This window comes from Rattus rattus, chromosome 9, assembly GCF_011064425.1.
Source record: "Rattus rattus isolate New Zealand chromosome 9, Rrattus_CSIRO_v1, whole genome shotgun sequence".
NCBI lineage: Eukaryota > Metazoa > Chordata > Mammalia > Rodentia > Muridae > Rattus > Rattus rattus.
In genome coordinates this window covers 8,438,555-8,464,487 of record NC_046162.1, presented here as the reverse complement: position 1 = coordinate 8,464,487, position 25,933 = coordinate 8,438,555, and the positions used below count along the sequence as shown (strand labels likewise).

The following is a 25,933-nucleotide window of genomic DNA, read 5'->3' as shown; positions in this document are numbered from 1 at the left end:
CCTCCTTTGCTGCCACCCCGGGGAGGGGTGCTACTCAAGCCTTCCCAGCGACAAGCTGTCATAGGGGTAGCAGTCCTGTCTCACCTCTTCTAAAGAACCACTTTCTGTGTCAGCAGGCCAACGGGAAACCAGTTTCCATGGAACTCTGAAGTGTTTCTTATGGCTCCATGAAGAGGCTCAAGTGTGGATGACTTTTATAAACTAAGGGCCACATTACTTACACAGTACTGTGTCTTACAGGGCTTGGCTTCATCACCAAAATGACTTTATACCACCAATGTCCTCAAACAAAGTGGCTTCTCTCTTATGTCACCATGGACAGATAGATTGGTTTCTTTGTTATGTGTGTGAGTATTTTGCCTTGCATGTGTATCTGTGTACCATGTGCCTGCCTGGTGAGTGTGAATGGAAGCTGAAGAGGACCTGGTGTTCTGAATCACTCAGGCATCTCTCCAGCCCCAGTGCAAACACTTTTTACTATGAGAGGACATGAGTGAGTACACAAGTCTCTCTCCAATGCACTTAGTATTTGTGAGTCTCCTTCTATGTGGCAAACGCCACTTTATGGAAATAACGACTCCTAATTCTAGGATTCCGAGATGAAGTGAGAACCCTAATTTATACTGCCTATCATTGCGGCTTCTCTTCCCTAGACCAAAGAAAGCTGGGCCTCCTTTAAACTTACAGACTACATTAAGTGGTACTGCGGCTTCTCGCTTGGTCATGAATGACTTTTCCCTTTTCACTCATGTCAATGGTGCTGTTGATAAGTGGGGCCTCTGTTTACCTTCAAGTGTCTCACTACCCATGGTTCAGGATTACCTGAGTTTATCAGACTGCAGTGCCTAATTACCTGTTCAGATCAAAGCTCAAAGCCTAGCTAAGAACGACTGTTTTTGTGGCCTTTTCTTCCACTTTCAGAGAAAGGGTCCGGCTATGTAGCCCAGGCTGCCCTCAGACTACCTGTGATGGAATCACAGGTGAGTGACACCTGACCTTCCAGCTCTGCCTCATGATATGGCACAGACTCTTACAGAGAAACGCATACAAATTCTAACTTGAGAGAGAAATCCCAGAAGTATCTTTTTATCTTCAACTACCTTTCCCTAGGGAACAGCACACTTAATTAGAAAAGAAATATACCTCAAAATTCAATAAATCTACCATACTGGAATTATAAAAACATGCTCTGGGAACTTACTTGGAAAAGGCTTGGACTATTCAACCATCTTTCACACTAGAGACTTCCCCTCATCCTAGACAAAGTATCTGTGGATCCAAGGTCTGTTCTATGACTGAGGACTACAGCCTTCCTTCCAAAAGAATAGGCTTTGAGGATGATGCCACTGGCAGGGGAGATGTGACAGAAAGCATAGTTTCAGTCTGTCTTTGTAAGCATCCTACCTTTCTGACTGGTTGAGGCTGGACCAACACATGCTGTGGGAAGGCCTCCTGCTTCTGAGGCAGGGCTGAGGCCAAGGCTGAGGGCAGGGCTGCAGCTGGGACCTGTGTGGCTGCAGCTACCTGAGGCTGAGCCTGGACGCCTCCTTGTGCTGGTGTCTAGGAAGTAAACAAGAATTAATCTTAGTGTCAAGAAGCACATCTGGAATTGAGTTTATAATGCAGTATAACTTTGCTTTGGGATTCATAGCTAAGATGACGTAACACACAATGACTATAGTCACTTACTTTGGTTCACCTGTATATATCTGATCTTTAGCAATTTCTTCCTTTTTGTCACCCCTCCCTACTTCCCTGGAGATGGGGACTGAGAGTTCAAAATTGTCTAGCTTCCTGAGAAACACTTCATTATGTACATTATGTAATTCATTATGTACAGTCACCCAGTGAACAACATGCTGGACTTCTGTCAACTTCCCCTGAGTGAGCTCGATGACAATCCTAAAGCAGTGACAAAATGCCAGACAGCTGTCTTCATGACCTTACTGTTCCTCAATGTGGCTAAGATTTTAGAAGAAAAGTTTGAAGGCAGAAAATGGAAACAAGACAGCTCTGCACATTAGAGGTCTGTAACCCATGTAGAAGTACCTCCGATAGGTACCCAACAGCCTACAGTACTGCTTTGAAGCTTGTAGCATACACAGCCTGGGAACAGCCAGAGATGCTGGACATACAGCTGTACACAGGCCCACTAGAAAAAGGCTCTGTTTTTGCATCAACTATAACAAAAGATTTGTATCCATTGTCCTCCTAATATATGTTACCGAATGGATTTCTAACTCACAGGTGCCCTGCACACCTCTGCACGCCAAGCAGGGGTGTTCGATTGCTTTATACTTGCTGAGGTGTTTGAGTACTGTCTCCTGATCTAAGATGTGAGCTTATTTCTGCCCACAGGTACTGGGTAGATTAAAGCTGAAGCACTGGCTCACATGGCTTCTTGTTTTCTTTATGGCCACATCTGGATAAGGTCCACCAGAAAAGCACTATTCAGCAAGATACCCAACCTGCAGGTCTCTGCATCAGAACCAGCCCACTCCATGCTTTCCTCAGCTCAAGCATTCTTATATAAATGTCCCAAGAACAGATATGGCCCCTGCCACCATCCCTAGCCAGAAGAAATGGATTTACCTGTCAGATCTGTCCTCAGGCTCCTAGAAATGGACTGTTACTTAGAACCAGGGCAGAGTGTGAAGTGTTCAAGGCACACAGCCTATGCTAATGCCATTAATCTTTAAATATGTATTTTTATGTCTGTGTGCCTTTGCAAGTTTATGTGCACATATGTGTAGGTCCCCAAGGAAATCAGAGGGCACAGGATATCCTGGAACTGAAGTCACAGCAGCTGTGGCTGTCCGATGCTGATGCTAGGAATGAACCTGAGTCTGCTCTGAGAGCAACGTGCGCTCTCTCAGGACAGATCAGGAGACCACTCTGCTGGTTTGTATGATATAAACGCAGTAAGTGTAGCCAGACCAACCCTGCCCCACACCCACACCACACCTTCTGAAACGCTAGCTCACAACACAGCAGCTCAAGGTTGGCTGCAGTATTCTCTATACGGCAACACTGTGAGACACACTTCGTACCTGGAGTTGGAGGCTGCCTACTGGGAGTTGCACTGAAGTAACATTTGAACCCTGGATGGACACCGGTAACAGTAGCTGGGTTGTCTGTGTGGTCAGTAAGGCCTGAGGCTGAGCAACAAGGGCAGGTGGCTGTCCCTGGGAGCTCAGGTAGAATTGCGAGACAACATTCTGCTGCTCTGTTTGGGCCATGGGGACCTCCTGCTTGACGACCACAGCCTTTTTGGCAACAAGGGTCTGGCTACCTGTGGAGATGGGCTGGCCTACAGAATGGCCAGGCACTGGGATGGACTGCTGGGGGCTGGAGCAGTCAGGGAGTGAGGTCTCATCTTTGACGGAGGACCGGACATTGCCAAGTTTCAGATCTGATGTACTAAAGGGATGTGTGGAGCCACTGGGCTGAGAATCTGGGGGTCGCTGCTGCCCACGTTTTTCCACCTCCAGCTGCATCTTGAGGACTTCCACCAGCTTCTGTTCTTGTTCCAGTTTCCTCTTCAGCTCTTCAATCTGCTTCTCCTTCTCCTGAAGCTTGCGGTCCTTCTCAGCGGCATCCAGTTCTAGGGTTGACAGGGTGCTACTGGTGGGGCTCAGGCTGTCCTCATGGCTTGCCACCCTCAGGGGAGATGAACACAAGAACTGGGAAGGTGACATCATGGTCATGATCTCCGTGAAGGTGTCTGTCATGTTTGTGTCATCGGTACTGAGACTGGACTGCTCGGAGGGTGATGGCGAGATGGGCAAAGGGGAATGGGCATTTTCGACATGGGGCACACTGCTGGATCCAGAAGGTGGCAAGTCTGCCTTGAAAGTGGACACAGAGTTGGTTACAGCATTATGCAGTGTTGTGACTGGCAGTGTCACTGTGACCTCTGGGTTACTGGTGACAATAGCTGCTGATGACACTGCCACAATACTGCCAGTGGCAAGGTTATTACTGGTCACTTCCTGGTAGGGTTTCAGGCGTTCAATGAGGTCTGGTTTAGTTCCTGACACTGGCAGACCCCTCAGTTTGAGTTCTGTCTTCAGCTCTGACACCTGGAGGCAAAAGCAGATCAGAGGCTTGGTTTTATGAGTCTCCCACACATAAACACCAGAGCATCCCTCTGTTGCCCACAGAGCGATGCTGATACTGCCTGTAGATGTCTGAAACTGGCATATAAACAGACTTTTTCCATCTGTGCACACTGTGACAAACTTAAGTCTACAGAGGAGACACAGAACCTGTGAGAAGTAATTAGAAAATGGGTGATATTGTAGTAATTGCTACAGAGAAGTGGTCTCTTCTCATGGTGCTCAAATAAGGCATGTGGTCAGTAAACGAGAATTAGATCAGCTATTTGACATCTAACACCTAGTGGAATAAAAAGAAAGCAGTTCCATAAAGGGTGCTAGTGTTTTGCTAAAGTCGTCCAGACAACTGGGCACTTGACAGGCAAACCTGGCCATCTGCTCATGTGTAAGGACGGTACTCAGAGGTGAAGAGCTGGGGGTGGAGTCGTCACCTTTAAGTCATCCAAGCTAGAAGGCAGTGGTCCTGGCCTCCTCGCCGGCACACCTGTGCTGCTGCTGTTGCTGCTACTGCTGCTGCTGTTCTTGTCAGTTCTTCAAGAAAAAAAGAAATCAGAGCTTACAACAAGCTCGCTCTAGGTTTGGGTCTATTAACAATCTGTCATCTTGTAAGGAGAATCGATTGTGGACACAGACAGGAAGACTCAGTATTGTGGAAATGTCAAACGCATCATCTTCCTCCATTCAAAACCCTAGAGGCTCTGTCTGTTTGTATGGAGGACACACAGAAGGCCACTCTATGCTTGATGCAGAAGGGGCAAAGGACGAGGATTGGCTCAGTGTCCTTGCAAGGAAAGCTACAAGACTGCACTAGCTCTGGTGCCCGTGTGCACCCGTGAGCACTACCACAGTTACATGGGCACCTTTCAGCACTTGCCTGATATGATGCAGTTAAAACCCCAGTCTTAAAAATAAAGTTCTTTGAGGTCTGGGTGAAATGATGAGAGTCTAATGTCTCATCTTAGAGTTGTAAGAACTCAATCCATGCATTTGGTTTTACTGCCATTCAACATTGTTGCCACAAGAACATTGATGGGTATGTTTTGAGTCAATCTTGCCATGAAGTTTGAATAACAGCCATACTGTGCTTTATTATTTGATGTCCCATTCCCAGGCCACCTTTTGTTTCCTGTTTAGTTATATTGGTCTCTGGAGAATATACAGCTAAGTATTAGTCATGGGGCTAGGTAGATAGTACAGTTGGTAAAGTGCCCTGCAAACTTGAGAACCTGTGTCTAGATCCCCACCTACATAAAGCTGGGCACAGAGGTCTGAGTTTGTAATCTCAGCATGGGAAGGTGGAGACAGAAGGGTCCTGGGGCTTGCTGGCCAAGCTCACAGGCTACTAATGAGTGGGCTCTAGGTTCATCGAGAGATACTATCTTGCCTAATAAGGTGAAGAATGACAGAGAATCCACCTGATACTGACTCTGACAGCCACACGTGCACACATAAAATGCTTTATGCTACTTTTTGGTTGAAATTCTATACTTGTGCTTATGGTTCACTGTAACTTATTTCTGTTATTTTATTAATTAATTAATTATTGCATTTATATAAGTACACTGTATAGCTGTTATCAGACACACCAGAATTAGGGCATCGGATCCCATTACAGGTGGTTGTGAACCACCATGTGGTTGCTGGGAATTGAACTCAGGACCTCTGGAAGAGCAGTCAGTGCTGTTAACCACTGAGCCTCTCTCCAGCCCTTTTGTTATTTTAAAAGTTGAATTCTCTTTTCACCTAAATCATGAGAATACTGAGGTTCTGAGTCCTGAGGTGGGCTTCTGCAGGCTTGCTCCTGTGGTAATAAGGAGGCACAGATATCTGCAGAGACCCTTCCCTCAGAGTGTCAGGCTTTTGTCTTGTTTTCTAGATAGAGTCTTGTGATATGGCCTAGGCTAGACTTGAATGTACAGCCTACAGCCTTCCCTTCTCTCATGTTGGGACTATGCAGTGCTGGCTAGAACTGGCTGTAGCTTTGTTTGTTTGTTTGTGATGGATCTCTGGTAAAGATTATCAGTGTGTTGGAAAACAAAACTCTCATTTTTCAGATCTGGGAACTGACCAGAACTTGAGTTCAGCCTTCCTGTGGTTAAATGACACATGGCACTAGATGGCTCTTTGGTTGTGGTAGCAAGTGACGCTTATGGAAGAGTGAGGAACTGAAGCCTCAGGGAATGCCAGGGCATGTGGAGTCTGGTGTCCTCCCTATGCCTTAGATGTCCTCTTCTCAGGTAAAGAGGTAAGCTGCATAGTTTTTATTTTGGGGCCGAAGAGTGGGTTCAGCACTTAAGCGCACTTGTTCTTGTAGAGGACCTGAGTTTCATTCTCAGCCCCACATGGCAGTTTACAACTATCTGTCACTCTAGTCCTGGGGATCTGATGCCCTTTCTGACCTCCTCAGGCACTAGTCATACACATGGTTCACACAGACACATGCAGGTAGAACCCGCATACAAACAAAACAGTAAGCTTTAAAACTTGTTTAAAGCTTTATTTTATGTGAGTGAGTGCTGTGCCTGCATGTATGTCACTTACACCTTTAAAAGGATGATTCCCAGGCACATGTCATGGGAAAGTCTTTTTGTGGAATTTCCAGTCCCAGTCTCCTCACTGGGAATGGAATAAAAAGGAGCAATCTCACCGGCCCTGCAGGGTGATGGTGGCATGAACAGTGAGCACACTGTGGGTCACACGTGGAGCCACAGTCACCCAAAGGGGCAGCGCTGCAGGATGCCACCCAGGGCTTAGACAGCAGTAAAATGCAGTGACGGCTGCACGGGACCCATATCAACTCTCTGTGGCCATCCTGGATCCCTTGTAACAGCTCATTTGGGTGTGTTAGCTCTTAAATAATAACATGTTACAGAAATGCTTTCCCCTCTCCATACTCTGATGTTTAAAGCATGTGCTTCATAGTAGGTTGGAATTACCAACAGATTTAGTCTTCATCATGATATCTTAGAAGAAGCAAATTGACAATCATTCCCCTATGGGGAGCTATTATTTTCTAACAGTATCTTTTAGTAGGCTTCCTAGAAAAGTGGCCCAGACCTACAGGGACGGTGGGGGTCCAGTTTTACAGAATGGAATACTCAAAGTTTTTTTTCTAATGACAAACTTTCTGTCTTTTCCTAGTCTTCTCTCCAGAGCTGGGTATGTGGGAAGTTAAAGATAGGGGTTTCTATTCAGAAAAAGCATATTGGGATAAATATTTAAAGCATTTTCAGTCAATGAGTTGAGGGTATAAACTTGCCTATTCTAGGCCTAAGGACAGGTTCCAAGGTGTGCAGATGCCATCCTTCTCTGGCCCTGGGCATTCAGACCATTTCCTGTGTGTCACCTTTGACCCATCCTGTCACTACCTCGTCATGGCTCCTCTGCCCTTGAACATCCCACTGTTGTCTTTAATGACTCAGTCTTACCTGGTTCCCACTGTCTAAGATACCACACTGTCTGCCACGTGGAATGGTCTACTGCAGACAGCTGTCCTTACTTCTTGCCTTTCGCCTGTCTTAGGAACTGACCAACTGACCAGGCAGCTGTCTCAGCACCACTGTATGCCCTTCCTCTTTCCCTGCTTGGAAGAGCCTTCCATGTGGGAACTTTCAGCAAACCTTTCCCTCACTTCTGCCTTTCTGCCCTTGCTTCTTCCCTGCAGGTGAGTGTGCACCCAGAGGGTTTTCTCACAGCAGTTGATACTGATGGATCCTGAATAACTGTAAAAGGCTCAGAGACTACTGGAGGGCAAATGGTGGACTAGATAGCAAGTCACATTCACTGTGGGATTTTAGACACTGTGTGTGGTAAGCTTGGACCACAGCCAAGTGAGGGTGGTCCCTGAGCAAAGAACTTGGCCATCCCCAACCTACCATAACTTGGGGTTCCTCCCAAAGCCAGAGCACGAGTCATGCCAGGATGAACCCCCAAGCACAGGCTTACTTGACAGGTGCGGGCAGGATGGTCTGGTAGTTGTAGTGCTGCTGCTGTTGCTGCTGCTGCTGCTGGCTCAGGATCTGCAGCTGTAGGAAGAGCTGCTGCTGCTGGAGCAGGCGGGCATAGTTGGAGTCCATGTGTGGCTCGCTCTTCTCCCCTTTTTGGTTGGGCGGAATGTACTGGTGGTACTTGAGCTTCTTCACTCGGGGTTTCGGGTCTTTGCATTTTTTGTTACGGTGTTTGTCGTTTGGATTCTTGGGATGGCTTTGCTAATTTTTGAGGAAATAATAAAAAGGAGAACATTTTAAGAGATGTCAGAGTAACATGGACTCAATCAGCTTGTTGATCAGTGTTGAAAGTGCAAAGGAACTTTTATATATGACAGTGTAGAAAATGTCTGTTCCTGATATAATTACTGTAGTACCCTTGCTTAAAGCAAGAGTTTCAAATCCTCTGCTAAATTTTGGAAGGATCCCAAATCCGTCCATTCATGGAGAGAGAGAGAGAGAGAGAGAGAGAGAGCGAGCTGTCAGTCTATGAGGATGAAACATACACGATCGAATGTGCCTTAGTGATTCACAAGTAAAACAGCAGTGTGCCTTACAGTCCTCAGTGGTCTTGGTGAAGAATACATGAAATGCATTTCAGGAACCACTGACCTAGGCCTGTAATTCCAGCATTCAAGAAGTAGGAATAGGAGGATCAGGAGTTCAAGGTCAGCCTTGGCTACAGAGTCTGAGGCCAGCTGAGGTTACATAAGACCCTGTGTCAAAAACAAAGAATCACAAAGACAACTGCAGACTTAGTTTGATTTATAGATTTTCATTCTACATTGCTCCCTTGGCCTGGCACTGCCAAGACAAATAACAGACATCCACTCTGGGCTTCCTGAGGAGACAAAATGCTGGCCTAGTATTTCCTACCGAAAAGCAGGCTGTGTACTATGTGTGTAATAAGTTAAGGATTATGTCACCAGTACAGTGTAACATTAAGAAAATATAGCTATGAGCACATGCTTTTAATCCCAGCACTTGGGAGGCAGACGCAGGCAGATCTGTGTGAGTTCAAGGCCAGTCTAGTCTTGGAGTGAGTTCCAGGACAGTGAAACCCTGTCTGGAAAAAACAAATACCAAAATCAACCAACCAACCAACCAATTAACCAACCATAACAACAAACGCAAACGAACAAAAATATGGCTATGGAAAAATAAGTAAGTGCTTCTTTCTAGTGAGAATAAGAGACTACATAAGTAGTTTTAAGGAAAAGAAAGAATTCAAAATACTAAGTACTGAGGTTTGGTCTGTTGCTATGTATTGTAATGCTAAATTGTATATAAGAAGGCCTTTGCCTATGAGTGACTTCTCAAGTTTACATAAGCTTTTATTGTGCAAACCTTGTTCCTTGGTTTAAAACTGTTGGTTAAATAAACTTGGCTACAGCCAGTTACTGGAGGGATTTGGGGTTGAAGTGACCTGGTTGTGGCAGAGAGAATTGAGGAGAAGAAGGAAGAGTGAGGGGAGGAGAAGGGTGCCATGAGGGGAGATGGACTATGAGCACATGGCCAGGAGAAAGCAAGATTCTGGGGTATAATGCTGGGGAGGAGCCAGGCCAGCAGTTAGAAGAGTAGATTAGGGGTTACCTCTAGTAATTGTCAAAGCCAAATAACATAACCATAGTCTGAGTCTCACTCATTTGTAAGTTGGTGGAGAATGGTGGGGGCACACAAGCCCTAGAGGCGGGGACGGATGGTGAGAGTGTGCATTTGCCCTCTCTTAGGACTGACAAGGCAACTTTGTCCTGAGTTGCTCTTTTCAGTTTCAAAGTCATCAGACCATTCTCTGTCTTTTGGTATTCACACTACAACTTCATCTGAAAAGAAAAACAGTGAAAAACAGAGCAAGTTTGTTTGGCTTTTTCTGGTTCTTTTTTTTTTTTTTTTCGGAGCTGGGGACCGAACCCAGGGCCTTGCACTTCCTAGGCAAGTGCTCTACCACTGAGCTAAATCCCCAACCCCTTGTTTGGCTTTTTCTATTCTGGTCTACTTTTGTTTTATCTTATCTTATTATTCTTCAGATACCTGTTTGTTTTCTAGAGGCAGAAAGAGTGTAAGGAGGAAAGATGGGGAGAATCTTTGAGAAGTTGGGAGAGGAAAAACTGATCAGAATATATTGTTTGAAAAACATCTATTTTCAATAAAAGAAAGAATAAAATACAACAAGACAAAGAATAAAATGAAACAAAACAGTAGGCTGGAGAGGTGGCTCAGCTATAAGAGTACTGGCTGCTCTTGCAGAACATCTGGGTTTGGGGCACCCACATGGTACACATATATACATGAAGACAAATACTTATACGAATAAGTAATGAAAAACCCCAGACAAAGGAGGATTTCATTCCTAAGCTGCTTTAGTCACAGATGTGAATAGAGCTTCTGAATAAACAACATATATGTCATAACCAAAGAAGATTTAGACAGACACTGAAGCTATTACCACACTCGGGACATCGTTCCTGTTGAATGCCAGTGTAAAGTGGCACAGGGATGCCCTTGTCTGGGGAAGGTGCCTTCCTCTCCCTGCACAGACGACATGTCATGAGAGAGTGGAGCATGACTTTTATAGCAGGGTTATCAACAGTCAATGCAAACAGGCTCATGACTGATTCACAAGAGCTCAGTGTACATCTTTCCCATAAATCTGCGCTCAGGACATCACACAGAGCACTTGAAGCTCATGGCTCTAGTGGGAGTCGGTACACTGTAGAAACTGGCAAAGTTTTAACTTGACTTTCAGTGTGCTGAGTTACTACACACCTTCCAGCATAGCACTCAAGTGACAGTCCAATTAGCTACTTTCAGCATTTGCACGGAAGACCTGTGAAATGGGACTGTTGCTGGAGCTTGTGCTTCCTGCAAAAGTCCTTGATGTACCCTCCCTCGGATTCCCTGAGACTGTACCCTCATCCTTGGTGCTTCCTCCTCAGAGTCAAAGCACTTTCTAAAAGGAGATACTAGGGAAGGAGACGAGGAGAGAGTTGACAAGGACAGGCTGGCCCTTTTTGAGGGTACAAGATGGTGGAGGCAATACTGCAACGTTTGTTAGGATGTGACTTTGTTGATATTCCTGGTTCCAGTACTAAGCTAGGGAAAGGTGTACTGGAGTTGGAGTCCTGCTGCCTCAGACAACCTTGGTGGTAAGATTATAATCACCTGAGAGGCATGCTCTCCCTATAACTGAGTGCTGCCTGACCATCAGACAACCTTGGTGGTAAGATTGTCATCACCTGAGAGGCATGCTCTCCCTATAACTGAGTGCTGCCTGACCATCAGGGCAGAAAAGGCTGGAGTCTGGGAGATTGCACCTTTCTGGCCACCCCACTTCTTAACTTATTTGAGGGTCAGTCTCTGCATGATGGCAAGATTAGCTAACACTAATGTCCTATGTAGTTCAAGAGCTCTGAGACACTCTGAGACATGTACACTGCCCAGTTTAGGAAGAGCCACCTATGAAATGATTAAATTATTCTTTGCTCTCATACCATTTTATTATAAGACATTAAGAACTTTTAAAATGTACTATATATTTAAGGGTTTTTTTTCCCTCCTTTGAGATTTATTTTAACTGAATTATTTCAACCATGTCCACTTTGGGGAACAGTGCCATGAACTGGGCTTATCTGAGATCACACCAAGCTGCTTCTGGCCAAAATGGCTAAACTAAAAACCTCTCCAGATCTTCTGAGCAGCATACACTCTCAACTGGATACCACAGAGCTTCTTCATTTTGAGCATAAATTATTCCCAAAGCTGGCTGTCACAAAAGACACCTGAGTGTGGCTGCACCTCTAGTGCTGTGCTGCAGCAAGTCATCTGAGTGTGCTTAGTTGGGCAGGGCTGCCGACGGAGGACTCCTGAAGCATGCCTCATAGCACAGCACTTCGTACGAGCCAAGTTCTATATAATTTTTCTGTTACCATGAGGACAGGTCATGTGTTGACATGTCTGAGCCTAACAAGCACTACGGTTTAGTTTTCAAGGTTTGGGTTAAAAAGCAGGGGGTAGGTCCAGACACATGCCTCTGTTTAGTGTCCATGGGTTTGAGACAGAGTCAGTGAGTGGAGTCCTGGGTACCCACCTTCACCAGTGTTGGGCCAGACTTTGCTGAGGACACAGTGTTCGTGGGGAGGACAGAAGCTGTAGACCTCGTGGGAGGCTGGTCCACAGGGCTTTTCAAGAATTCAGGAACTGCTGGGGACACTGAGGTAAACTGTTGGGAAAGGCAGAAAAAGACAAGGCCATGAGATCAGTGACTGTAAGAGGACTGGAATTACAAAATGCCCCTTACTGATTATCCAGTACAAATTGGTCAGCCTCAAACTATATTCATATAAACAACAGAAATGGACTCAGCAGGTTGGTTTTATGTTTGTACATATCTACATACACATATAAATATAAGTAATACTGATAAAGTATAAGAGGCTATCAATTTGTGAATTGGGGGACATGGGAGGGATTGGAAGGAGAGCTCTGGGAGGGGCTCAAAGGAGGAAAGGGAGGGGTAAGTGATATAATTCTATTTTAATTAAAAATGTATAAAAACTTACAAATATAGAAAATAAAAATGTCTACAAAATGAAACAAAGAAAAATAAACTATTGTGCCTAGGACCCAAAGGAATCACAGACTTTAATCTTGATGAAGCGGATGTCTCAGTCAGGATTTCTATTCCTGCACAAACATCATGACCAAGAAGCAAGTTGGGGAGGAAAGGATTTATTCAGCTTACACTTCCACGTTGCTGTTCATCACCAAAGGAAGTCAGGACAGGAACTCAAGCAGGTCAGAAAGCAGGAGCTGATGCAGAGGCCATGGAAGGGTGTTTCTTACTGGCTTGCTCAGCTTTCTCTCTTATAGAACCCAGGACCACCAGCCCAGGGACGGCATCACCCACAATGGGCTGGGTCCTTCCCCCTTGATCACTAGTTGAGGAAATGCCTTACAGCTGGGTCCCATGGAGGCATTTCCTCAACTGAGGCTCCTTTCTCTGTGATAACTCCAGCTTGTGTCAAGTTGACACACAAAGCCAGCCAGTACAGCTGGTTATTTACCAGCTACCTCTGTAGTAATGGATAGCTGAAACTAAGATTAGGCTGATATATGGTAATGTTTTTAGTTTTTTCCCCTCAAAAATATAGTCAGAATCTGTAGGATGTCATACAGGTAAGACAGGTACAAGACAGAATGGGGCCTGTCATTGGGCGAGAAGGAAGGATGGGCGGGAGGAAAGTGTTAGGGAGAGGAGGAGACCTGAGTGAGGCTGGAGAAGCAGCAGAGAGAACATGGAGGCGGATGTTAAGATTCCTCTCTGCACCTTTACAGCTTGTTATGAATATTCTTAGGGGATGGATGTGCACAGGGCTTTGTGTGTCTAGGTGTGCAATTATAGATTATCAATTGGTTGTAAGTTAATTGTGTGGATGTATTGTACATTAAGCATTTAACACATAAATCTTGGTTGTTGGGTTCCAGTTTGCTGAGTAATAATTTCACTGGGTTGTTGGGAGTGTGAGCAGAGTCCATGACAGGAAGCTGTGTTAGTCTATAGAATGCTTGGGGCTAGCATTGTGTAGGGCCCTCGAACACTATGTGGGTCTCAGGTGTGGTAACAACCGCCAAGGGGACGATGTGTGAAAGCGGTAACAGAGAAACAGCTAGAGTGCACGGATCCTCAGGAGTGGGAACTCGCAGGAACCAGGTCGTCCTTTATTTATGTCATCATTTATAACTTTACAGCAACGAGAATCATCCTCATTTTTGGAAAAATAACCTCAAGACACATAAAAACACCCAAAACAATACATGGGTATTTCTAAAGTTTTCTTGATAGACAGGTCATGCTAATCCTGGCTCATTTACATGTAGGGTTGGGCCCCTCGTAGAATGAACGTGCCCCACCCTCCCTGTAGCTGGCAGCATCTCAGTGAAGGTTTGTGTCACTCCCAGGGCCTGCAATGTGCTGCACCCCTCAGACTTCTGCCTCAGAGCTGATGCTAACTGACCTGACCCTGTGTCGTTCAAAAGAGAAGCTGAATAACGTATTCCCAGGAGACTGTCTCACTGCATCCTGGAGCTTGTCTCACAGATGCTGGGCTTTGCCCTCCCTAGTGAGCACCAGCTGGGGTGGGGTGGAAGTCAGAAGGAGCTACAGAAGGTCTGACTCCTTCTCGCTAGTGCTTTACTCCACATATGTGACACATCGTCACCCAGCGATGTCAGTGCCTCATGTGCAGTGGCCTTGTCTTCAGGAACAACATCCCCTGCCCTGCCCTTTCAGTTCCTTGAACAACCTTCAAATGCATTATAGCAACAATCAAAATCAGTTCTCTTATGGAAGTATTTAAAACAGCAAGTGGTTTCCTTCTTAAAAGAAACAACTTGAAAACCTGCAGTGCTATTAGCAATAAACATCTGTTTAATTGATGAATGTCACTGTGTGGCTTTTCCTCAGTAGTTGCCCTTCAAGCCCAGCTGTGCCTGTGTGAGCAAGTGCATGACTGCATAAGTCCATGGCTCTCTCCTTAAGGCCAGCTACTGCTATTCATTTCAGCTTGTGATTATTAACATTAGACACCGTAAGGGACTCTGTAAAGATAGCTGTGGTCAGTTCCATTTCATCCAGAAATGGCAGCTAGGGACCCATTCTGTGTTCTTCAACACTAAGGATATGTCTGGCTCCTTGACAAACCTGTGGCCAGCTAAGTAAAAGGTGGCACTTCCTTACAGGACATGGCCTTATGTTATTAGTTATTATCTAGAAAGAAGTATCTCTGGGTGGTCTCACAGTGAGCACAGTTTTTGGCTCTTGTATAATTGGTCTATGAAGTAGAATCAAATGCTTAAATTTTGAATTGGACAGTTATGTTCTTACAAACATTCGGCCTGGTGCGCTGACCAACGCAAGCAGGCATGTTATATTTGAGTGAAGTGTTTACAACTTGAATGGTCATCAGAGCATGGGGATGCTCGTTAGGATGTCTTCTGGTCTACATCCCTACGCTGTGCCTCCTCTAGCCTCTAAAGCAGATACTGTTTTCTGATTTTCTCTACTTCAATGTGACTGCTATCCAGAAAAACTATAAGACTAATTCCACTGACACACAGTGGTTGTTCACTGCACCTAATGAGAAGATAAACAAGTTGGAAGGAGAGATCCAGAGTTCCCAGGCATTCTGTCAGGCTTTGTAGCATGTCTTAGAAGGATCCACAATATCCTCCCCAACTGGCACCTAGATCATGTCTAGGTGTTAGGCTTCAATTTGGTAAACTCTACAAAGAACCCAGGTGCCAGAGTACTGAAATAACCATGTTTTAAAAGGGTAGAAAATATCTAGGTCACAAAGGACACTTTCTCTGTTCTATAGTTGACTGAGAAATATACCATCACCTTAGAAAAAATGCTAAGTGTGCATTTAAACTGACACCAAAACCTGCACTCATTCTGTACATCTCTAACTTCAGTGATTCAAAATTATTTCCCTAAAGAGGAAACAGAAGTTGCCTGTTCAGTGATTCAAAATTATTTCCCTAAAGAGGAAACAGAAGGAAGACCTGACTTCCCATCCCCCAGGTGAATATTCCGACCACAGGTATAGGATCATAATTGCTAGTGCCTTCACTTTCATCCTAACACCATTGAAGAAGTCACCAGGGCTAGGTACTGCTTGCCATGTAAGCATGAAGACCTGACTCTGGAACCCTAGTATTCATGCCAAAGTGATCTGACAGTGAGCATCCCAGCACTGGGAAGACAGGGGGGAGCTGCAGGCTTAGTGAGTGACCTTATCTCAAAAATTAGGAAGGAAGTGATTTGAGGAAGACCCTAAAGTTAATCTCTAGCATACACACACACATACACACACAGACATACACACATACATGCACACACTCTCATGAACATATACAACATGTGCAATACTTGACATTAATTTCTGGCTTCCACATATGTGTGCACAAACCCAAAATGTACATACAACACATTATTCAAAGAAAAATGTCAGAAAAATATTAAATATGGCATACTTTGAAAATAAGTTCAAAAAAGAGACTTTTAACCTTAGAACTTTTCTTTTTCTTCTTTTTATTGGATATTTTTATTTACATGTAAAATGTTATCCCCTTTCCTGTTTTCCCCTCCAGAAACACACTATCCCATCTCTCCTCCCCCTGCTTCTATAAGGATGCTCCCCTACCCACCCACCCTTGACAGGACTAAGGGCCTCTCCTCCCATGGAGGCCTGACAAGGCCATCTTCTGCTACATATGCTGCTGAGGCCATGGGTCCATGCCTGTGTACTCTTGGGATGGTAGGTTAGTCCCCGGGGGGTCAGGGGGGTCTGGTTGGTTGATATTGTTGTTCTTCTTATGGGGTTGCAAACCCCTTCAGCTACTTTAGTCCTTTCTCTAACTCCTCCATTGGGGTCCCCATTCTCAGTTCAATGGTTGGCTGAGAGCATCCACCTCTGTATTTGTCAGGCTCTAGCAGAGCCTCTCAGGAGACAGCTATATCAGGCTGTCAGCATGCACTTTTTGGCAACAGCAATATGTCTGGGTTTGGTGTTTGTGTATAGGATAGATCCCTTAGATGGGGCAGTCTCTGGATGACCTTTCCTTTAGTCTCTGCTCCATACTTTGTCTTCAAATTTCCTCCTGTGAGTACTCGCCTACTAAGAAAGACTGAACCATCCATACTTTGGTCTTCTTTCTTCTTGAGCTTCATGTGGTTTGTGAATTGTATCTTGGGTATTCTGAGCTTTTAGGCTAATATCCACTTATGAATGAGTGCAAATCATATGTGTTCTTTTGTGATTGCCTATGAATTTCATAAATTCATTGTTTTTAGTAGCTGAGTAGTACTCCATTGGGTAAATGTACCACATTTTCTGTACCCATTTCCCTGTAGAAGGATCCTTTCCAGCTTCTGGCTATTATAAGTAAGCCTGCTATGAACATAGTGGAGCATGTGTCCTTGTTAAATGCTGGAGCATCTTTTGGGTATATGAGCAGGAGTGGTATAGCTGGGTCCTCAGGTGGTGGAATGTCCAATTTTCTGAGGAGCTGCCAGACTGATTTCCAAAGTGGTGGTACCAGCTTGCAATCCCACCAACAATGGAGGAGTGTTCCCCTTTCTCCACATCCTCGCCAGCATCTGCTGTCACTTGAGTTTTTGATCTTAGCCATTCTGACTGGTGTGAGGTGAAATCTCAGGATTGTTTTGATTTGCATTTCCCTGATGACTAAGGATGTTGAAAATTTCTTTAGGTGCTTCACAGCCATTTGATATTCCTCAACTGTGAATTCTTTGTTTAGCTCTGTAGTCCATTGTTAATAGGGTTATTTGATTCTCTGGAGTCTAACATCTTGAATTCTTTGTATATATTGAATATTAGCCTATGATCAGTTGAAGGATTGGTAGAGATCTGTTCCCAACTGTTTGTCATTTTGTCCTAATGACAGTGTCCTTTGTCTTATAGAAGCTTTGGAGTTTTATGAGGTCCCATTTGTCAATTCTTGATCTTAGAGCATAAGCTATTGGTGTTCTGTTTAGGAAATTTTCCCTAGTGCCCACGTGTTCAAGGCTCTTCCCCACTTCCTCTTCTATTAGTTTGAGTGTATCTGGTTTGATGTGGAGGTCCTTGATCCACTTGGACTTGAGCTTTGTACAGGAGAAAAAAAAATGGATCAATTTGCATCTTCTACATGCTGATCACCAGTTGAACCAGCACCATTTGTTGAAAATGCTGTCTTTTTTCCACTGGATGGTTTTAGCTCTTCTGTCAAATATCAAGTGACCATAGGTGTGTGGGTTCATTTCTGGGTCTTCAATTCCATTCCATTGATCTATCTGCCTGTTTGTACCAATACCAAACAGTTTTTATCACTATTGTTCTATAATACAGCAAGAGGTTAGGGATGGTGATTACACCAAAAGTTCTTTTATTGTTGAGAATAGTTTTTGCTATCCTGGGTTTTTTGTTATTCCAGATGAATTTGCAAATTGCAATTTCTAACTCTACGAAGAATTGACTTGGAATTTTGATGGGGATTGCATTGAATCTGTAGACTGCTTTTGGCAAAATGGCCATTTTTTTTGGATATTAATCCTGCCAATCCATGAGCATGGGAGATCTTTTCCATCTTCTGAGATCTTCTTCAATTTCTTTCTCAGAGACTTGAAGTTCTCGTCATACAGATCTTTCACTTGCTTGGTTAAAGTCACACCGAGGTATTTTATATTATTTGTGACTATTGTGAAGGGTATTGTTTCCCTAATTTCTTTCTCAGCCTGTTTATCCTTTGAGTAGAGGAATGCTACTGATTTGTTTGAGTTTATTTTATATACAGCCACTTTGCTGAAGTTGTTTATTAGTTGAAGGAGTTCTCTAGTGGAATTTTTGGGGTCACTTAAGTATACTAACATATCATCTGAAAATAATGACATTTTGACCTCTTTTTGTTGTCTAATTGCTCTGGCTAGGACTTAGAGTACTTTATTGAATAGGTAGGGAGAGAGTAGGCAGCCTTGTTTAGTTCCTGATTTTAGTGGGATTGCTTCAAGTTTCTCTCCATTTAGTTTGATGTTGGCTACTGGTTTGCTGTATATTGCTTTTACTATGTTTAGGTATGGGCCTTGAATTCCTGATCTTTTACCATGAAGGGGTATTGAATTTTGTCAAATGCTTTCTCAGCACCTAATGAGATGATAATGTGGTTCTCTTCTTTGAGTTTGTTTATATAGTGGAATACGTTGATCCACTGGGATGAAGCCTACTTGATCATGATGGATGATCATTTTGATGTGTTCTTGGATTCATTGAGATCATTGAGTATTTTGGCACTGATATTCATAAGGGAAATTAGTCTGAAGCTTTCTTTCTTTGTTGTGGTTTATGTGTAAGCATAATTGTGGCTTCATAGAATGAACTGGGTAGTATTCCTTCTGTTTCTACTTTGTGGAACAGTTTGGAGAGCATTGGTATTAGGTCTTCTATGAAGAACTGATAGAATCTGCAGTAAACCCATGTGGTCATGGGTTTTTTTGGTTGGGAAACTTTTAATGACTGTTTCTAATTTTTTAGGGGTTATGGGACTGTTTAGATGGTTTATCTGATCCTGATTTAACTTTAGTACCTGGTATCTGTCTAGAAAATTGTCCATTTCATCCAGATTTTCCAGTTTTGTTGAATAGTGGTTTTTGTAGTAGGATCTGATGTTTTTTTTGGATTTTCTCAGTTTCTGTTGTTAGTTTCCCTTTTTATTTCTGATTTTGTTAATTTGGATACTGTTTTTGCACCCTCTGGTTAATCTGGCTAAGGGTTTATCTATCTGTTGATTTTCTCCAAGAACTTGCTCCTGTCTTATTTATTATTATTATTATTATTATTTTTTTGGTTCTTTTTTTTCGGAGCTGGGGATCGAACCCAGGGCCTTGTGCTTCCTAGGCAAGCGCTCTACCACTGAGCTAAATCCCCAACCCCTTATTTATTATTTTTATTTTATTTTATTTAGTTAGTTTTATTCTTTGTATAATTTTTTTTGTTTCTATTTGGTTGATTTCAGCCCTGAGCTTGATTATTTCCTTTGTCTACTCATCTTGGGTGTATTTGATTCTTTTTGTTCTAGAGCTTTTCAGTGTGCTGTACAAACTGCTAGTGTATGCTCTCTCCACTTTCTTTTTGGAGGAACTCAGAGCTGTGAGTTTTCCTCTTAGCATTGCTTTTATTATGTCCCATAAGTTTGGGTATGTTGTGCCTTCTTTTTCATTAACTCTAAAATGTTTTTAATTTCTTTATTTCTTCTTTGACCAAATTATCATGGAGTAGAGCAATGCTCAGCTTCCATGTGTATGTGGGCTTTCTGTCATTTCTGTTCTTAGTAAGAGCCAGCTTTAGTCCATGGTGATCTGATAGGATGCATGGGATTATTTCTATCTTCTTGTATCGGTTGAGGCCTGTTTTGTGACCAATTATATGGTCAATTTTGGGAGAAGGTACCATGAGGTGCTGAGAAGGTATATTCTTTTGTTTTAGGATGAAACGTTCTATAGATATCTGTTAAGTCCAGTTGGTTCATAACTTCTATTAGTTTCACTGTGTCTTTGTTTAGTTTCTGTTTTCATGATCTGTCCATTCGTGAGAGTGGGGTATTGAAATCTCCTACTATTATTGTGTGAGGTGAAATGTGTGATTTGAGCTTTAGTAAGGTTTCTTTTATGAACACGGGTGCCCTTGCATTTGGAGCATAGATATTCAAAAGTGAGAGTTCATCTTGGTGGATTTTTCATTTGATGAATATGAAGTCTTCTTCCTTATCTTTTTTGTTAACTTTTGGATGAAAGTAAATTTTATTCGTTATTAGAATGGCTACTCTAGCTTGTTTCTTGGGATCATTTACTTGGAATTTTTTTTTCCAGCCTTTATCTCTGAGGAAGTGTCTATCTTTGGCACTGAGGTGTGTTTCCTGTATACGGCAAAATGCTAGGTCTATTTTATGTATCTAGGCTGGCAGTCTGCCTTTTTATTGAGGAATTGAGTCCACTGATGTTGAGAGATATTAGCGATTACTAGGGTTATTTCCTATTCTTTTTGTTGTTAGAGGTGGAATTATGTTTGTGTGGCTATCTTCCTTTGGGTTACTTGGAAGATTATTTTCTTGCTTTTTCTTGGGTGTAGTTTTCTCCTTTTGTTGGAGTTTTCCATCTATTATCCTTTGTAGGGCTGGATTTGTGGAAATATATTGTGTAAATTTGGATTTGTCATAGAATATCTTGGTTTCTCCATCTAGGGTAATTGAGAGCTTTGCTGGCTATGGTAGCTTGGGTTGGCCATTTGTGCTTTCTTAGGGTCTGTATGACATCTGCCCAGGATCTTCTAGCTTTCATAGTCTCTGCTGAGAAGTCTGGTGTAATTCTGATAGGTCTGCCTTTATATGTTACTTGACTTTTTTTTCTGTACTGCTTTTAATATTCTTTCTTTGCTTTGTGCATTTGCTGTTTTGACTATTATGTGACAGGAGGGATTTCTTTTCTGGTCCAGTCTATTTGGAGTTCTGTAGGCTTGTTTGTTTATAGGCATCTCTTTCTTTAGGTCAGGGAAATTTTCTTCTATAATTTTACTGACGATATTTACTGGCCCTTTAAGGTGGGAATCCTCATTCTCTTCTATACAAATTATACTAAGGTTTAATCTTCTCATTGTATCCTTGATTTCTCGAATGTTTTCAGTTAGCATTCTTTTGTGTTTTGGATTTTCTTTGACTGCTGGGTCAATGTTTTCTGTTATCTTCTGCCCCTGAGATTCTCTCTTCTATCTCTTGTATTCTGTTGGTGATGCTTGCATCTATGACTTCTGATCTCTTCCCTAGGTTTTCTATCTCTAGGGTTGTCTCCCTTTGTGATTTCTTTATTGTTTCTATTCCCATTTTTAGATTCTGGATGGTTTTGTTCAATTCCTTCACCTGTTTGGTTGTGTTTTCCTTTAATTCTTTATGGGATTTTTTGTATTTCCTCTTTAAGCCTTCTATCTGTTTAAGCCTTACCTGTATTGTCCTACATTTCTTTAAGGGAGTTATTTATGTCCTTCTTAAAGTCCTGTATCATCATCATGATGAGATGTGATTTTAAATCAGAATCTTGCTTTTCTGCTGTGTTGGGTTATCCAGGACTTGCTGTGGTGGAAGAACTGGATTCTGAAGATGCCAAGTGGCCTTGGTTTCTATTGCTTAGGTTCTTGCACTTGCCTCTTGACATCTGGTTATCTCTGGTGGTAGCTGATCTTGCTGTCTCTGACAGTGGCTTGACCTTCCTGTAAATCTGTGTGTCAGTACTCCTGGGAGACCTGCTCTCTCCTGGCAGGATCTGGGTACAGCGAGCTGTGGCACAGATGGAAACTGGAAGTATCCTGTCCCAGACTGCTCTTCCTGTTTGTGTCCTGAGTGTTCCAGGCGGGTCCCTGGGAGCAGAAGTGGTAATCTTTCCTGTGTTTTCAGGTGTGTTAGCACTTCTGTGAGACTGTTCTTTTTCCCACGGGATATGGGTACAGACAGTTGTGGCACAGGGTCAGCTCTTGGTGCAGATGGAAACCAGTAGGATCCTATCCCAGTCTGTACCTAGGTTTCTATGTCCTCAGGGTTCCGGGCAGATTCCTCTTGGGCCAGGTATTAAGGCAGAAGTCGTGGTCTCACCTGTGCTGTCAGATGTGACAGCACTCCTGGGAGGCCAGCTCTCTCCTGGTGAGAATTGGGTACAGAGAGCTGTGGTCCATGGTCAGCTCCCGGTATATACCAAAACTTATTTTTCTCTTACTAGAAATTGCTACAGGAAATTTCTGTCTCTGTGGAAAAGAAAAGAGCTGGAGTGAATCAGCTCCTCAGTCCCCTGATGATGCAAGCTCTGGTTGCCTCCCCTGAATACTGTTGTCTGTACATGAAGTTCCAAGTGTTGCTATTTGGGAAGCTCTTCCTTTCTTATGTTGTAGCTTTTCAATCTCAGTAAGTGTGCTTTTAATTCAGGATGCAGAAGAGAACTTGCTGAAGATGGCAACATGCAAATGAACTCAAAGTGTGACTGTTCTTTGACTACTGTTTATATATTTCAATTCCCACACAGATACAATAAACAATGAGTGAACTGAATGCAAGCCCAGACCTGTTTTTTTTATGTTGAATACAGCATGTAGAATTCTCATTTGGTGAAGTGTGTCTAGAGTATATACTTACAAGCTTAAGCCCTTGAGTTTGTTTTGAGAGAGGGAAATAACATCTACTATCCTCTATCTGGAATCTTTACATTATTTTGTTTTACCCCCAACAACCTTGCATGACATACACTTCAGTTTTAGACCAAGTAGGAGAACATTAGATGTGCACAAAGACACCAGCCCCAGCTTTGGTGGGTTCTGGGCCAGTGCTTCCTTTATACATGTACCCATGGCAAGTGTGGGTACATGTATACAGTGCTACTTTAAAAAGTGTGTGTGTGTGTGTGTGTGTGTGTGTGTGTGTGTGTATGTGTGTGTGTATTAAAATACAAATAGAAAGTGAGGCTGGAGAGACAATTGAGTGGTTAAGAGCCTAAACAGTTCTTGCAGAGGATCTGAGTTTGGTTCTCAGCATGATTGAGTGGCTTATAACTGACTGTAACTAGTTCTAGAGAGGCAGCTCCCCACAGATACATGCACATAATCAGTAAGACTAATCACATTTAACACCACCCCTGATGTCTCCTGGATCCTTCTATGAGCTCCATTCTCTTCCCATAGCATACTATTCTACTTGCTGTCTATGAATCCAATGACTTGACATAGTTCATGTCTGTCCCTTTGTGATTGGCTTGTTCCTTCAGTCTGATATTCAGGTTCATTCATGCAGAGGTTGGTGCAGAACCCCTTCCTCTCCTAGGGCAGCTTTTGTTTCTGCTTCAGACACGGTGACACTAGGGCTCCTTTTCTGTTTGCCATGAGATGCTTGCTGTTCTTAGGAACAGGCACGAATGCTTGTTATGTATGTTAAAGAGAAAATATATGTTCTGACTCTGTTTCAACTTCTTGGTTGTTTGTTTTTAAGGGTCTTATTTTATTATAAGGCCCTGGGTTTGAATTTAGAGCAATCCTCCTGTGTCAGTTTGCAAAGTACTAGATTATAGGTGCGTACATCCCACACAACATCCCACCTCCTGCTTTCAACTCAGAAAAAGAGCTGCTGGGTAACTGGTTAAGTTCTATGTTAAACATTTGTTACCTAGTTTCTCTGTGTAAGGGTGTGGGCGCACGGTCAGTGGAGGATGGAGGCAACATTTGTGTGTCAGTTTATTTATTCTACTATGCAGGTTACAGGGTCTGAACTTACATCACAGACTTGGCAGCAAATACCTTTACTTACTTGAGCCATTTTTCTGGTCCAGTAAAATTGTTATATTTTTTTAAAAATGAATTTATTTTATGTATGTGAGTACACTGTCACTGTCTTGGGATAGCCCAGGAGAGGGCATCAAATCCCATTAGAGATGGTTGTGAGACACTGTGGTTGCTGGGAATTGAACTTTGGAAGAGCAGCACTGAACCATTTCTGTAGCCCATAAAATTGTATTTTTAAGACAGCATTTTCTATAGTTACTATGTAATTATACATTATTATTGTAATAATGCACAAGAATTCTAATTTCTCTACACACTTGCCAGAACTTGATGTTTTCTGGGTAAGTGATAAGCATTTTGTGGCTTTACGTTTCCTTAATGATTGTTTTATGCTATGTGTGCTGTTTATGTAACAGCTACGCTACACCAAAGGCTATCAGATCTTGCTGGCCCCTTGTATTCTACCTTATTTAGCATTTCTATGGCTGTGACAGAACCCCAAGACTAAAGTAACTTATAGAGGCTCACATACTGTTGTTCATCACTGAAAGTCATAACAGGAATGATAGGAGCAAATGCAGAGGCCAGGGAAGAGGCTGTTTCTGGGCTTGCTCAGCCTGATTTCTTATAGAACCTGCCCAGGGATGGCCCCACCCACAGTGGGCTGGGCCTTCCCTATCAGTCATTAACTAAGAAAACAATCTATAGGCTAGCTTCTATAGTTTGGTCTTATGGAGTTGTTTTCTTAATTAAGGGTCCCTCTTCTCAGATGTCTTTAGCTTGTGTCAAGTTGACATATCTCCTTTGGAGAAATGTCACTCAAGTCGTGCACCTGTTTTTGAGTAGTGTTTTCTTATAAGTGTCCTTCAGATATATCAGAGATAATTCTTCAAATACTTTCATTCTGTGGGTTGGCTTTATTTATTTATTATTATTTGACTTTTTGTGGGTTGGCTTTTTATTCTGCTGATAAGATTCTTTGTTCAACCCTTTTTAATTTTGATGGGACCTAATTATCTATCTTTACTCTTGTTGCCTGGGTCTTGTGTTCAAGAAAACAGGGCAAACATAAGGTGAAGATGACTCCCCTATGCTCTCTCCTAAGTCTGTCCCAGTCGCTAGGCTCTTATTTCAGTGGGCTCTGATAGATTACACTCAGCTATGTGCTTGTTTTTATGTTAGCGCCATATTAGTTTGTTTTCTATGGCTTCATAATAAGTTTTAAAACCAATGCATTATAAATACCTGTGAAATTGTCAAAGAATAATTTAATTAATTAATAACAAGTTTAAAAATATAGAAAGGGTGGGGCTGACAATATTGTATTCTTTTAAGTTCATGATGGTTTTGGTTTTCAGGGCCCCTTACCAGGTTATTTCAGTAGAAATCATTGCTGAAATTTGCTAGGGTTTGCACTGAATCTGTGAATTAATTTAGGTCACGATGTCTTAACAAAAGCCTTCCATGAACACAAGTTGTCTTTCTATGCTCAGCTGACATTTCCATAGTGATAACCTGACTACCTTCTCTCTCTTTGCATACTTTCTCAATGCACTGTCTTTGGTTACTATGGCAATTATGTACAACATTGAGAGCCATTCTTAACATCAGCTCCAGTCACATACCGAGATCTGCTTTACGGCATTCCTGTGTCTGCCAGGCAGACCTGAAGGCACCAACCTCCTGTCTTGGCTTCTGGAGTGTTGGGAATACAGAGGGAATACAGCTCTCTTCTATGCTAGTAAGAGTACACACTGTTGTAAACCATAGTCATTACCACAGGTTTATGATTTTAAAGTCTGTGTAAAAATGAAACTATAAATCAAGGTTGCAATAGTTTTTCATTTGTCCATATATTATTGAATTAATTAGCTTGCTTTTACTATGACAAATTGAAATAATCAATTTAGTTCAGGGACAAGTTTATTTAGCTAGTTGTTTCACAGGTCTCATAGGTTCTGTTACG

The 25,933-nt window shown here is 42.8% G+C and overlaps 1 protein-coding gene across 2 annotated transcripts in view; it reads right to left on the bottom strand.

Moving 5' to 3' along the window:
* Window positions 1-25,933, bottom strand: part of Mrtfb (myocardin related transcription factor B) — a 155,730-nt gene that overhangs the window by 9,813 nt on the left and 119,984 nt on the right. For both annotated transcript variants that reach the window (XM_032912319.1, XM_032912318.1), the window contains 5 exons: window positions 12,192-12,323; window positions 8,064-8,326; window positions 4,550-4,649; window positions 3,051-4,082; window positions 1,405-1,560 (listed from right to left, as the gene is read on the bottom strand). In XM_032912319.1, the coding sequence (XP_032768210.1) occupies window positions 1,405-1,560; window positions 3,051-4,082; window positions 4,550-4,649; window positions 8,064-8,326; window positions 12,192-12,323 (1,683 nt within the window). The remainder of the gene's footprint in view (window positions 1-1,404; window positions 1,561-3,050; window positions 4,083-4,549; window positions 4,650-8,063; window positions 8,327-12,191; window positions 12,324-25,933) is intronic.